The sequence below is a fragment of the Eucalyptus grandis genome, chromosome 7, assembly GCF_016545825.1.
Source record: "Eucalyptus grandis isolate ANBG69807.140 chromosome 7, ASM1654582v1, whole genome shotgun sequence".
In the NCBI taxonomy this organism is placed as follows: Eukaryota; Viridiplantae; Streptophyta; class Magnoliopsida; order Myrtales; family Myrtaceae; genus Eucalyptus; species Eucalyptus grandis.
The window spans coordinates 43,620,252-43,633,604 of NC_052618.1; the positions used below are offsets into that span (position 1 = coordinate 43,620,252).

General features: G+C 39.5%; 1 protein-coding gene across 1 annotated transcript; it reads right to left on the reverse strand.

The window, feature by feature from the left end:
* Positions 1–4,733: 4,733 nt before the first annotated feature.
* On the reverse strand, positions 4,734–10,199 carry LOC104453609 (protein indeterminate-domain 5, chloroplastic). Its single transcript, XM_010068214.3, has 5 exons — positions 10,061–10,199; positions 9,505–9,838; positions 8,755–9,157; positions 5,943–7,291; positions 4,734–5,015 (listed from the first exon to the last, which is right to left on the reverse strand). The coding sequence occupies exons 2-4, from the start codon at positions 9,713–9,715 to the stop codon at positions 5,989–5,991; spliced, it is 1,917 nt and encodes a 638-aa protein (XP_010066516.1). The 5' UTR covers positions 9,716–9,838; positions 10,061–10,199; the 3' UTR covers positions 4,734–5,015; positions 5,943–5,988.
* Between the last annotated feature and the right edge of the window lie 3,154 nt (positions 10,200–13,353).

Here is a 13,353-nt window from a genome sequence, read left to right on the forward strand (position 1 = left end):
GTCATGACATAAATAATATGAGCAATTTTAGTTTGTATAATATCTAAAGTGCATTACATTAACTCATTTATACACGAGTGTATTATATCTAAAGTGATTGCCGATGCATTTGTCTAAAGTATACATCATCAAATATTTATACACAAATTATGAGCTAAGCAGTTTATCAAACAAGTGATATGGTTAATAAGTAAAAAGGTAAGAATATAGAAAATGCTCAATTGATTTATAGGGGTTCGTGTCTAAATTGTTGCGTACTCCACTCCTCGAGATCGTTCGGGAGTGCGCAAGGAATTCTTCTTACTAACCTTTTCAAATTTACCATAAAGGTCATCAAATGATTTCAAAGCTCTTCAAAAGTGTGAATAGAACTATGATCACCTACCTCATTTTGATAGGGAAAATTATCTAAAAAGTTTTAAATCTATTACCTTTTTTACTAATTCAATTAGACATTTCAATTTGGCCAATTAAATTACGATCATTTTCACATTTTATCAATTGAGTTCATTTGGCAAATTTTTGTTGGAAATCACTAATGTAGACGTTGGTTGTTTTATATGGTTTTATATGGTACAAACAACGTTGACATGAGCCATTTTTAATAAAATTGTAGTAATATTTTTTTTCTTCAAATTTTCTGCTCAGGCTCAACTTGAGGCCATGGAGCTTGCTATTGCCATGGCCGCTCAAGCTCAAGTTCTAAGTTTGCGCCACCGTGGCCACTCAAGGTTGAGGTTCACGATCACGACCATTCGAATTATAAAGCTCACGTTCGTGGCTGCAATCCTTGCCCTGCCATGGTGGCCACAAAACCAAAGCTTGAGCTTTTGCCCATGGTTGCTTGAGCTTGACTCATGGCCATGGTTGCCAAATCTCGAGCTTGTAGCTGCCATGGCTGCTCAAGCTCAAGCTCAAGCTTTGGTTTCGCGGCCACCATGGCCGCTCAAGCTTGATGCTCATGATCATGACCATTTGAGTTATAGAGCTCACGTCCATGGCTATGACTCGAGTCTCGCACCCTGCCATAGTGGTCATGAAACCAAAGTTCGAGCTCAAGCGGTCATGGCAGCTGCAAGCTCAAGATCTAACAACTATGGTTGTGAGTGGGTGAGGCTACCCTCACTGTGGTTGATGAGAAATTTGAAAAAAAAATTAAAATATTATTAAAAATTATCCACGTTAGCATCGGCTAAACATTTAGCGTCTATGTTAGTAAATTCTGACCAAAATATGCTAAATGGATTCAATTGACAAAATATGAAAATGTATAGGATTTAATTGACAAAATTAATAGATTTATGATTTAATTGGTAAAAAATGTAATAAACTTATATTTTTTTGGATAATTTTCCTCCATTTTCACCATTGCTAATAGCCATGAGACATTAGATTGGCGACATCTTCGTCACAAGAGCAATCAATCATCTACCTCGCTTTTGCTTTCGCTCCAGGGAAGATGCCAATAATGTCGTCTTCTTTCCTTTCACGAACTTTACATTACCTTTTTCTCATTCCTTGTCTCTTTTTGTCCTTCTTGCCAATCCGCTCCTTCTTGTCCCCATTGTCCTTGAAGACAAGGCTCGGACATTCGCACCTTTAGATGCCACCGACTTGTTGCGCTCGTGACGTTTGTCGTTGCTTCTCCAATTTGTATTACCTTGAGTGCGCTTTTCACGTAGCGATTTTCACTCTTTAACGATTTTTACTAGGCTCGCGGTTTTTCCATCCAAAAATTTCATTTTAACATGCTGTTGGAAGTTAAATATTTTCCATCACATTTCTAGCCGTGCGTGAGACGTAGACTAAGGGTAAATGTAAGGCCTACTTATATAATTTAAGCTTATTTGTCGCCATCGTTTTCTTTTTCTTTTTGTTGGTTCCCCTTCAGGACGGAATTGATGACCATCTTTTCCAAAAAATAGGTTATTTGGCAAATAACCTATTAGCTATTGTGAGTATATGCATACGCACACTAAATATAACCTAAGCACAACAACGAGTGAAGAAAATCATCTATTAGTTTTAACAAAAGCATTTGGTTTAATTAAAACTTTAATATATGTCATTACCTTATGTTACATATATTTTAACTACTACTTTCATTTAATTTGGTGAATCAAATAGTCCAACTTTTATTTATTTTTACTGTCATCACTACACAGTTTGTAATAGATATTTTCAAAAGATAATTAACACTATGACAGAGTTAAGTACATTGTAAATTTAAAAAATCATTGTCCTCATGCAAATTCAAAGAAAAAGGTCCGATTAAAACATTATTACATGGTATATTATCTTTAACTTCATTACATGGAATTATTAACCATTAAGATTGCAAAATGTTAAATTGTTTGATCTTAACAAGCTGTTTTCTACGCTTTTCCTACTTACGTATGTAGTTGTAAGGATAAAAATATCTAGATTGATAACAATGGAATTGGAATTGTGTGTAATATATTCATCAATTCCATTATTCAATATTTGAGTAAATTCTTGTAAATTTTAGTGTTAGCAAATGAAGTCAAAAAATTTATGATCATGAGGAAAATCTAGGTGAAATAAAGTGACCAATTTGCAAATAAAACTAACCTTTATATGCTCATTTGTTCGTTTGATGTTTGCTTGGATTAAAAGAAGTTGTTGAACTTTTGGGTAATGGAGAATAAGTTAGAAGAAGACGAACATGAAAAAAATAAAAAATAAAAAAGGATGATTGAGAGACTTGGAAGAAGTGATGCTAGGTGGCGGTGAATGGTTTCAGGTTCAGTATAAGTTTCACCTAGAACTTGAAACTTACCCATTGAAATATGTTCTTCATTTTTTGGAATCTAGAAGCTACCATCTATACTCTATAACCTAGAACCTACCCTATCACAGGTTTAATGGTCAGTTTCAAGATTTAACTAGGTTCCATCTATATTATTAATTGAATGATTGCAGTGAATTAATATTTTTAATAACCACCACTTGCTGCTACAATTCATTAATCATAACTTATATTTAAAAATACGAAAATAATTAACATCAATAAAGTAAAAGTCTCGATCATAAAATGGAAGCTCGGACTAATGTTTCTAGATTATATACTTATCATCGAACAACATGGAATATCACAAAATTACACAAAAACATGAACAAAGAAAAACATTAAAACTTGTTCTAGGTTCTAGATTATGGGTTACAGGTTCTAGATTCTTCCAATTAAAAACTCAGAACCTACTCGTTGAAATAGATTCCTTATTTTTTTGGAATTTGTAATCTACCCTACATACCTTAGAAGCTAAAACCTACAGGTTCCTATTAGTTTGGTTTTTAGGTTCTAGATTTTACCTTGAAACCATGCTCACCTCTAACGCTAGGAATACAAAAAAAGAAGTCTTTTTTTGAGTGAGGTAAGGATAGTTTTGCCTTTCAATTAATTTTGTCTTCTTCTTTTTATTTTATTTTATCTATTTTACTCTAACTCCTCAACTCATTCTCATACTTTTGCCATGTCTTTTTGCAAAGCATGGGAGTCAAACCCCACATCACCAGAACTAAACATTCTTACCCCTATCCTCCCCTGAGAAGGTGGGAAATCAATCCCCACCTTCCATTTCCCATGTGGAAAGGGTGGCATCTTTGAATACTCAAAGTCTCATATCTGAAGCAGCCACTAGGCCAAACCCGGTGGTTAATCCATTAATTTTTTAGGGTAATATCTAGAGGTGAGCATAATTCCAGGGTAGAATTTAGAATCTGATAATCGAATCAATGAAAACTTGTAAGGTTCCAGGTTTCACGATATGCAGAGTAGGTCCAAGTTCAAATATTGGGGAACTTGTTTTAATGGATAGGTTCTAGGTTCTTGGTTGGTGGAACCTGAAATTTGGAATAAGTTTTTGTGCTTCTCCTAGTTTATGTCTTCATGCGATAATGCAGTATTCAATGACGTTCGATAATGGGTGTATAATCTAGAATCACTAGTTCGAGCTTTCATTTTATGACTAAGATTTTTACTTTGTTAATGTTTTATATTTTCTAAATATAAGTTATTGTTAATCAATTGTAATAGCTAGTGGTGGTTATTAAAGATGATATTTCACTATAATTGTTTAATTAATAATAAAGATGGAACTTGGATAGACCCTAGAAATTGTAATATGGTAGGTTCCAAGTTCTAAAGTATGCAAGTTAAGTTCCAGATTTCTGAAAATGAGGAAATTGTTCTAATGGATAAGTTCTAGGTTCTAGGTGGAATCTATACGGAATTTGGAACCGCTCACTCCTTGTAATATCATCCATTCAAAATGGTGGAGGTTTCCTGGCCATATTTGGAGTGGTTTAAGTGCAAGCCTTTTTATTGTTTATTTAATCCTAATTAAAGTCATATCCAATCACCTACCAAACTAAACACTGGATATAACAAATTCCACCTCTTATCCTATCCCAATCTTAATACTTATCTTGCTGACCAAACGCAGCCTAAAAGTATCTGCACATGAGCGGTTATTTAGCATGAAAATAAACGTGTTTTACCATCCTTTTTTTCCTTTAGATGATTCAGCGGCAGAAGTGCAGAGATCTGGGTACTTGGCAACCCATGTAATTTACGGGAAATCTGTGGGATTCGAACGATAAGTAGCGATCTTGGCTGGGGCTGAAATGAGAAGTTACCATAGCACATTACAGCACTTAAAAAAAAAGAAGAAGAAGAAGGAAAAAAAGAGTCCCGCTAAATCTTCTTAGCATGATATGAAAACTCAAGTTAGTTGTTTTAAAATGTGGGCGCCCTCCAAATCGTTCCTCAAGGATCTCTTTTTTCCTTTCGAAGTCTAAAATGTATGGGGGGGAATATTAAAAAATAAAAAAATAAAAACTTCTTACCGGGATTAACAAATTCCACAAAACAACCGACAAGTTCGAGAAGAAAAGGGGGACAATAAAAGAGATAAAAGTTTCAACTTCTTTGAGTTCGATCTGCCCGATGCTGTGTCGTTCCTGTTCAGCAATTGGCCTGAGTCTTTGCGTTCCTGCACAGTTCACAAGTCGACCTCATCATACTTCCATACGATTTAGAATTGTAAAGATAGGCAAGCAAAATCTCAATAAACGTCTGGATATGCTATGCCCCGTACTGCGAATGGACATCTCTAGAGTCTAGACCATTTAGCATGCACGCATCGATTACTCGGGCTTCCTTTGTCCATTCATTTGCCACGACACGTCATCTAAAGATGCCCGGGCGAATGCACATTATTCGATGGGAGTGTTGACAGGATACCAACTACAGATCAAGTATGTGGGGGGAGTAAGAGAGAATAGTAGGATAACACGAGCCTGGCTTCTTACACAAATCATGTGATCACAGGCAAAAATGCAGCGTGAACAATGAAATCTCACATGAGCAATGGTTGTCCGCTAGCGACCCCAATGATGCTCGAGAGTAAAATGTCAATGACAAGACGATAGGCACAATGAATAGTTTTATAGAACAATAATAATTTTACCTCCAACGCCCAAGAAATGAAAAAGAAAATTTTGGAAAAATAGAAAGATAAACGTGGGTTGGAAAAGAAAGATCATATCAAAGTGTGGTACCTTTTGAATTTGTCAGAATCGTCAAGTCAGACAATTAAAGAAGGGGGGAGAAAAATCAGAATACAACCAGGGAAAAAGACAAGCCGAGGGACAGAAAAAAGAGGGAGTGCAGCCCCCCTCTCGTGACCCTTTCGTCCCATGCATGAAATGATACCGCCAGAGAAAAAGAAATGAAAAATCAATCCGATCGCATATTCGACAAAGTACGTGAGTCACGCACTAAATAAAACGTGAAGTTTACTGCGATTTTTGCAATTAAATTGAACCTAACTACGCATGCCAGATCACGTCCGCTCAAAGACGTTGTCCTTTTCTTTCTTTCTGTAGTTAAAAAATAAGGTTCGCTGAATTTCACGTACCTGTACTCGGTCTTTTCTTCACACAGAGAGCTCCTCGTCGTATTTTTCAACGGAAATCTCCGAAGGTTTGGCTTGTCGGCGCTGAATCCAAGGAGGAGCTGATCGCCTTGTCGTCGCTGATCATCAGGCCATACTTTTCTTGGTTCTGTCGTCGCTGGTCGTCCTCTCTCTGCACGTCCATAAACCCTCCATTGTTGCCGTTGTTGTTAACGTTATTACTCACGCGTCTCACTATCTCTCCGACCCCAAGGAAGTCCCTCGTCAACCCATGTTGGCCCATGTGGGTCGTCGTCGACTGCTCCGACCCAGTCTTGTTCGCGTTGTCGTACATCCCATCGTAAGCGTCCCCAGCTGATTCTTGATGATGGTCTTGCCCACCTCCGAAGGCGCAGTTCACCAGCTCCTGGAGGTTGTTGTCGACCCCGAAAATGCCTGTGAAGCTAACTGGGGCGAGCGGCGACCGGTCGGATTTGGTGCCGCTTGAGGAAGAGTAGCTCGCGAAGGTTTTTAGGAAAGAGGCATTGTTGTTGGTGTTCGTTCTTGAGGTTGATGAGCCCATCTGAGCCGCCTTTTGGAGGAGAGCAGTTGCAGACATGTGAGGCGGTGAGAAATCATGGTGGTTACCGGTTTGCAGAAGTGAAGTGCTGTAGAGAGAAGGCACTCCTGATGAGCTGATCTGATGATGATCATCGGGTATGCTTCTGGGCAAGAGGTTCGATCCTTCGCTTCCAATCTCGCTCTTGAACCGATGTTGATCTGGGACCAAAAGCCCGGAATTGAGCAAGCTACTGGTGCTGCTACTGTTGTTGTTGCTATTCGAGCTGCTACTCGAAAGCATTCCAAGGTTGAAGATATTTGCCACTGATGAGGATGGTGATGGGTTGTTGTTGTTGCTCTTGACATGATCAGGGATCATTTGCTGCATCATCAGCCCATGGAATGGCTTGTTCTGGAGCAACCCTTGCTGAGGTGATGCTTGCTCCTGAGAATTGTAGCTTTGATTTGACTGAGCTTGGAACAAGAAACTATTAGGGGATGGTGATCCCATTGAGGGAAGCGGTTGATTAAACGTCGAAGAAGCAGTTCCGATGGATGGCGCAAGCAGGTGATCGAATAATTGTCCACTCCGAGCACGGCCAAGTGGCGAGATGTCATTATTGTTGGAGTGGTTTATCCCCTGGCCTTGCATCATCGAGGGTATTTGGCGATTCGCCTGTGACAAGCCCAAGCCCATGTTGGTGCTCCCATAGATGGAGTGGTTGCCGATGCTGTTCAAGGTGGGAGGGTGTCTAGCATTCTCTTGAGCAAGCGCGTCACAAAAGGCACGGTGAGTGATGAAGCTGTCACGCCTGCAAAAGTTTCATTCGCAATGCCATTCGGCAATTTTAGCCAAAGAGAGTGACGGAAATTAAGGAACTAATATAATTAGTTGGATATGAAGAAATTAGGTAGGGCTCATGCAAGTTTCATCAGGAGATTTTTGACTCTTTTAGTTTTTGATAGGCAGTAATCGTATGAATTTTTCCCATTATCCCATCTTAATCAAGTGTGTTTCAAACATTTGTTCTTAGTAAATTCATACTTGAAGCTTCATTTTTATGTTGGATGCACTTAGGTACAGCAATATAAGTAGGTTCAAGGGAAAGATTTTAGGGATGTCTAACTCTAATACTAATAATATTTAACCCCCAGACACACATCCACAAACACACACAAACCCTCGAAGGAATCAACCGTAGAGAATATAAACACGGACACGTTCTTGGCCAGGGGAGTAATTTATCATTTAGTGCATTAAATAGATGAGAAGAAGAAGATGATGAATAAGTCATCTTCGTCAAACTGCCATTCTAAGATCCGGCAGTTCAATAAATGAGAAGAGGGAATATTTTCAGATCCATGAAAAAAACTGGTGCAATCTATGTCCATCCATGACAGGAGCCTATCTATTTCTCTCAGACCTAGGTTTTCATAAATGCAAAAGCCCATGAAAGTGATACAGTATTTCATCATAAATAGATGGGAAGTGGTCTTTGAATTGGGGTTGTGTTCCTGGGGATAGATTCTGCTGCAATATTGTTAGGTGCTGTTCAAAACCCAGCTTTTCCATTGCAATCATGGAGGCATCTAGAGAGAGAGAGAGAGAGGAGGGAGGGAGGGAGGGAGGGGTTGATTGTCAGAAATGGTACCTGGAGGAGAACAGTCCTGATAACATGTAGCCAAACGATAACATAACAAAAATGGCAACACCACCCCAAGCTTCTTCATGTGTTGTGTGTAGCAACACGTGAATGAGGACGAATAAGGAGGGAAAAAAAAAGAAAAAACAGAAAAGACACTTGCGGGCAGATGGCGTTCTTTTCGAGGTAGAAAGGACCCTCATGCTGGAAATGATTATTTTCTCACTCAAATTTCTTGGCTTCTTGATAAAATTTTCAAAAAGCCATTATAAAATGTACACGAGAGAGAGAGAGAGATTCACTAAAAAGGTGAAACCTAGAGACGGAGAAGGAAAAAGGGGAAAAACCAAGATGATTCAAAAGCTTCTTCTGTCGATTTCAAGAATCTAATCCTAACCTGAAAGATGCCCAGCGCCAGGCCTCTCTCTCTCACACACAATTGAGACCATAACCCACCACATTATTTGCATCCTCATGAGCCACATGGGAGAAATCATTCAGCAACTAATAATTTGCGCACATTCAAATGCAAACTACGTTCATTCAAAACTCTTACCAAAAAAAAAAAAAAAAAACTACGTTCATTCAAAAAAAAAAAAAAAAAAGAGTCAATGAGAAGATTATGGTTATACCTGGAAAAAAGAGTGCCACAATCACACCTGTACTCCCTCGTGCCACAGGTCTTGGAGTGCGCCTTCCAGTCCGACTGCACTGCGTACCGCTTCGAGCATTTCTCGCACTTCCACTTCTTCTCGCCGTGCTTGCGGGAGTAGTGCTTTTTTATCCCTGTGAGATCGCCGAGGGCGCGGGACGGGTCATGGTGCACGCAGGTGGGCTCGGGGCACAGGTAGACTTTGCGCCGTACCGCCTCCTTGTTGGTGCCCTTCTGCTTGAGTTTCCAAGGCAGGTTGTGGCCCCTCCGGTGCAGCTGAAGGTTCTGCTCCCTCTGGAACCCTTTCTTGCACACCTCGCACACGAACCGGTTTGTCGCCATCAGGCTCTTGGGCGACAGGGCTATTACCTCCGCGTCCGGATCTGTGTTGCAACGCCGTTGCAGAAGGGCAATTTTAGTAATTTACATGAGTGAAAAATGCCAAAAATCCATGGAATCACTGGCAAAATTCTATGGCCAAAGGAGAGAGTCAAACAAAGAGAAACTTTGGGATACAAACATGGCGCAATTAATGGAAGTTTGAGGGGAAGTTTGGAAAACCTAGGGTTTCTTTCTTGTACCGTATATGCAGGTGATGCATCAAGAGCATCAAATGACTCTGAAACTTAACTGAGAAAAAAAAAATCTTATCCACCAAAGAATCATTGGCCATTTCTCTGTTTCTAGAGATATGCATGAATGAAATTGAAATTAGGGTGATGATACTTGCATGGGTTTCCGGGTTGGTTTCGCTTCTTTTTCTGGGGAGCTGGAGCTGGGGCTGGAGGTGCAGATGCTGCTGCTGATGAAGCCAATGGAGCTGATGGGGCATGGCGGTGTTGCTCCATCTGGGCGTGGCGGTGTTGCTCCATCTGAATCAATTGATCTCCTCCTTCTTGAATTCGATAAAACGGCGGCACCGACGACGAAGAGGCCGCCATCACTTGTTCTTGTTCTTGTTCTTGTTCTTGTTCTTCTTCAACTTGCACTCTCTATCCTTATCCTCAAGAACACTTAACCCAGCAGGAAAATTGAGCTTGTCTGAAATCTTCTCTAGGGAAAACCTGAAACGGTGGTTGCAGCTTCAGCATATTAGAGTGTGGGTTTCTGAAACCTGATTAAAGAGGAAAAATCTTGTTCTAGAGAGAGAAAGAGAAAGACAGAAAGAGAGAAAGAGAGAGAGACAGAGAGAGAGACAGAGACAGAGAGAGGGGAAAGTTCAAGAGGAAGGAAAAAGGGAATGAAAACAGGCCATACGAGAGACATCAGCAGCTAGTTAAGTTTACCTTCACTTGCACACAGTTTCTCTTCCCTTATTATTTTCCCTTGCTTTGAATGAGTACGTTAAAGCAAAATCCTCAGTGGTTTTCCCACCCATTATTTCCCCATCATTATTCACCTTGATTTGCAGGTTTAAGCAAACACATGATTCTGCACTTGGGTCTCCTCCCTTTTAAAAAAGAAAAATCATAAGTTTTTGAATTTTCCGTTTTTAATCTGTTTGCCATTTTTGGTTTCAAGAATTCACTCAAAAATTTATAAAAAAATAATATTTAAAAGAAAATTTGCGGGGCTGAACATTTATTATGAGAGAGACAGCGACGAGAGGGAGGCTGATGGGTTTTAGCACCACCATGCTGTGTCCTCTTGCGGCCGTGGATTGGGTCCACCGACCTATAGTCCTCACCACCCTCATTCTCTCTCTTGAAAACGGAAGAAAAGCATAATTTCATAAATTGTTTTTCTAAACGGCGCGACGAAAAAAGAAAATTCAATGTGAACTGGAAAGCGCGTGGAAGTATATCTATCTATTCAGGCCGAAAATTAGGGTATAATCCCGCGTTTTATATTGCGGTCGATTCGGAACCGTGGAAATAAATTTATTTTAATTGTGACAATATCGGTATCTTCCTCTCTTTCCCTCCCCCATCACTTCAGGACAAACTCCCCCATCACCATCCTCATCAAGTGGACCTCGCCACAGGAAATTTCATACTAAAAATTCAAAAAAGAAGAAGAAGAAGAATAGGGTTTAGAGAATTTTGACTTAATTTAAAAGGAAGGAGAGAATATTTGAGGACGTAGAAACCCTAGTTGCTTTTGGACTCTTGTGATTGGAGGAATGCGCAGCATTAGTGGAGTAGTTAGCTCCGCCCCTGCATATCTATTGATTACTTTTATATGATTGTCATTTCTAAACAGTTCTTCTCATTCCATGTGCAGGCAAGAGGAGGACGAGGGTGCAGCGAATTACCTTGGAGATTGACCTCTGACGGGAGACGCGGACTTAGGGTTTCAGAGAAGAAAAGTTATTGACTATAGCTTGGTCCACATAGGCTTGGACCCCCGTACCTAGTCCACCAAATACAGGACCCGATTAGTCAAACGAGTAGGACTGATCAGAACTCCACATGCGGAGCATACAGTAAACTAAGTTTGTCACGAAATCTAGCTATACATACGAATTATTAATCATGATTAATTCAGTCTATCACGTCTAGAACAGAGAAATACCGGGGGAGAGAGTACTGAATTATCCATACAGCAATTTCGGGAGCTTGCCTACTGACATGTAGAAAAGGGCACTAGGGCAAAAAAGGTGAAAATCCCTTTGGTCGCAGCTATCCATTTTCGTCATTCACATGCAATAATGGAGCTTCGCGCCCCTCGTGTTTACTGCCTAGTCAATATGGATGGCTCATGATAAAATAAAAAGTGGATTGCACACAACAAAAGAGGGGACAAAGTTGTGTAAAGCAGACGGGCTGCAAATTTGCCACCGGTTCAGTAAATCATTCATTCCAATCATATAACGTATGAGACAGATCATAGTCCATAAACTTCAACCCTAATGTGACAGTTAATTTTAATCTCATAAACTACTTCTTCATCAGAGCAAAGGAATTTATACATTAAATCAATCACATGCCAAGATTTATGCACAGGTATGTATACGTCCACTAGAAAAGAAATTTGTACCAACATAATCCTTGACCCAGCATATGCATGCGATTTACTCATGGAGTCATCATATGAATGATGAATAGAACCATCTTAAGTAATTAAGACTTGGAAGCATGATATAGTTCATCAACCCGAGAGACAAGGTGAGATGAGAATTGAAGTTCGGGTGAATGACTCGAATGTGAATTCTTTTATCTGTTGGCGTGTGAAATGAAACTCGCTATGTGCGCCTAATCCACTCACTAATGTTCCTTTTCTAATAGGATTGTGTGATATGTTCATGTAATTTTGGCCCAGGAAATGAGGTTTACCTAAACAACATTTCTCCGAAGCTTTTCACTTTTCAACACGTCGATTATTTGTCGACTCTTTTGTTTTTTTCGGTGCTTGACTATGGTCTTTCAAGGTACCAATCTCGTCCCCACTCAATGCAATCAAGATTCCCTTTTACCCTAATTTTTCACTTGAAGCGTTGGAATGCGACGAAGTGCCACGGGAGGTTGGTCTCGAGGGTCGAAAGAAAAGCTAGTTTTTCCGTTCAAAATCAAGCAGAGTTGTCAATCACTTTATTAAATAGCGACAGCTTAACGGTAACCGTACACCATTCTTTCACGGGTCAAAATGTTTCCGATGAATTTAAGAAGGCCTAGGATCTTGTGCGCGCATGGATGACATGCGGACTGAGGATGCCAGTACATATTCATCCACCTTGTTACTCCTAGGATTCTCTCTTTTGCTTTTATCTCTTGATCTAATCCTCAAGGGCGCGCAACCCCCTAAGCCAATTATTGCATTTCAGGACAAGTTTCATGTGCAAAACTAGAGCTTTTCTCAGTGAATGGATATTCTATCATGATTTCCTACGGGAGCTTACGCAGATGGATAAATAATATAAAGTTGCAAGGATCAAGTGTATAATTAGAACGCAAAAAGGAATTTCACCTAATAACTAGATCACCAATATATATATTTTCTGTGGGCAATTGGGTAAAGAGGGATTCAACATAAAAAGAAAGGGGATGTTCACTAAAATGCTGTGATTCCAAATTGTGTGGTCATAAAATAGTCGTGAGAGTGCTTTAATGTATTTAGCAAACGTAGTGTTTTTTTTTTCTTTATAGCCCGTCCTACTCTAACTTTCAACTCACTCTCAAATTCTTGTCATATCTCTTTGTAGAGCATGGGAGTCAAACCCCACACTTGAAACTAAATGTCTTCACTCTCAGCCCCCTGAGAATGTGGGGAATCAAATTCTTCACCTCCCTCTTCGCATGTTAGAAGAGCGGCCATTGGGGCAAACCTTAGTGGTTAAACATAGTCATTAGTTAAGATCAAATCAACTTTATCTAGAATTAAATTAAACGTCCTTAAATGTTATTGGGGCTTTGTGATTATTAAAGTTTAAAATAACATTAAAGTACAAATCTTGAAGCAGCAAATGCTTGGGAAAATTATTCAATCAGTCCTAAACTTGTTGTGTGAATATCAATTCATTTATAGAATTTTTAATTTCATCAATTTAGTCCTAAACCTTTATGTGAAATTCCAATATAGTCATTCTGACCAATTTTCGACGGAAATTGTTCGCGTGGTGGTGGGCCACGCAAAATGGCCA

What these genes read in the sequence shown, in the direction of transcription:
- LOC104453609 (XM_010068214.3), bottom strand. Translation starts at nt 9,715, where the DNA reads ATGGCGGCCTCTTCGTCGTCGGTGCCGCCGTTTTATCGAATTCAAGAA. An exon ending in AAACCAACCCGGAAACCCAT is followed by an intron (nt 9,158 to 9,504) that starts GCAAGTATCATC and finishes GTTGCAACACAG; the next exon opens with ATCCGGACGCGGAGGTAATA. An exon ending in TGTGGCACTCTTTTTTCCAG is followed by an intron (nt 7,292 to 8,754) that starts GTATAACCATAA and finishes AAACTTTTGCAG; the next exon opens with GCGTGACAGCTTCATCACTC.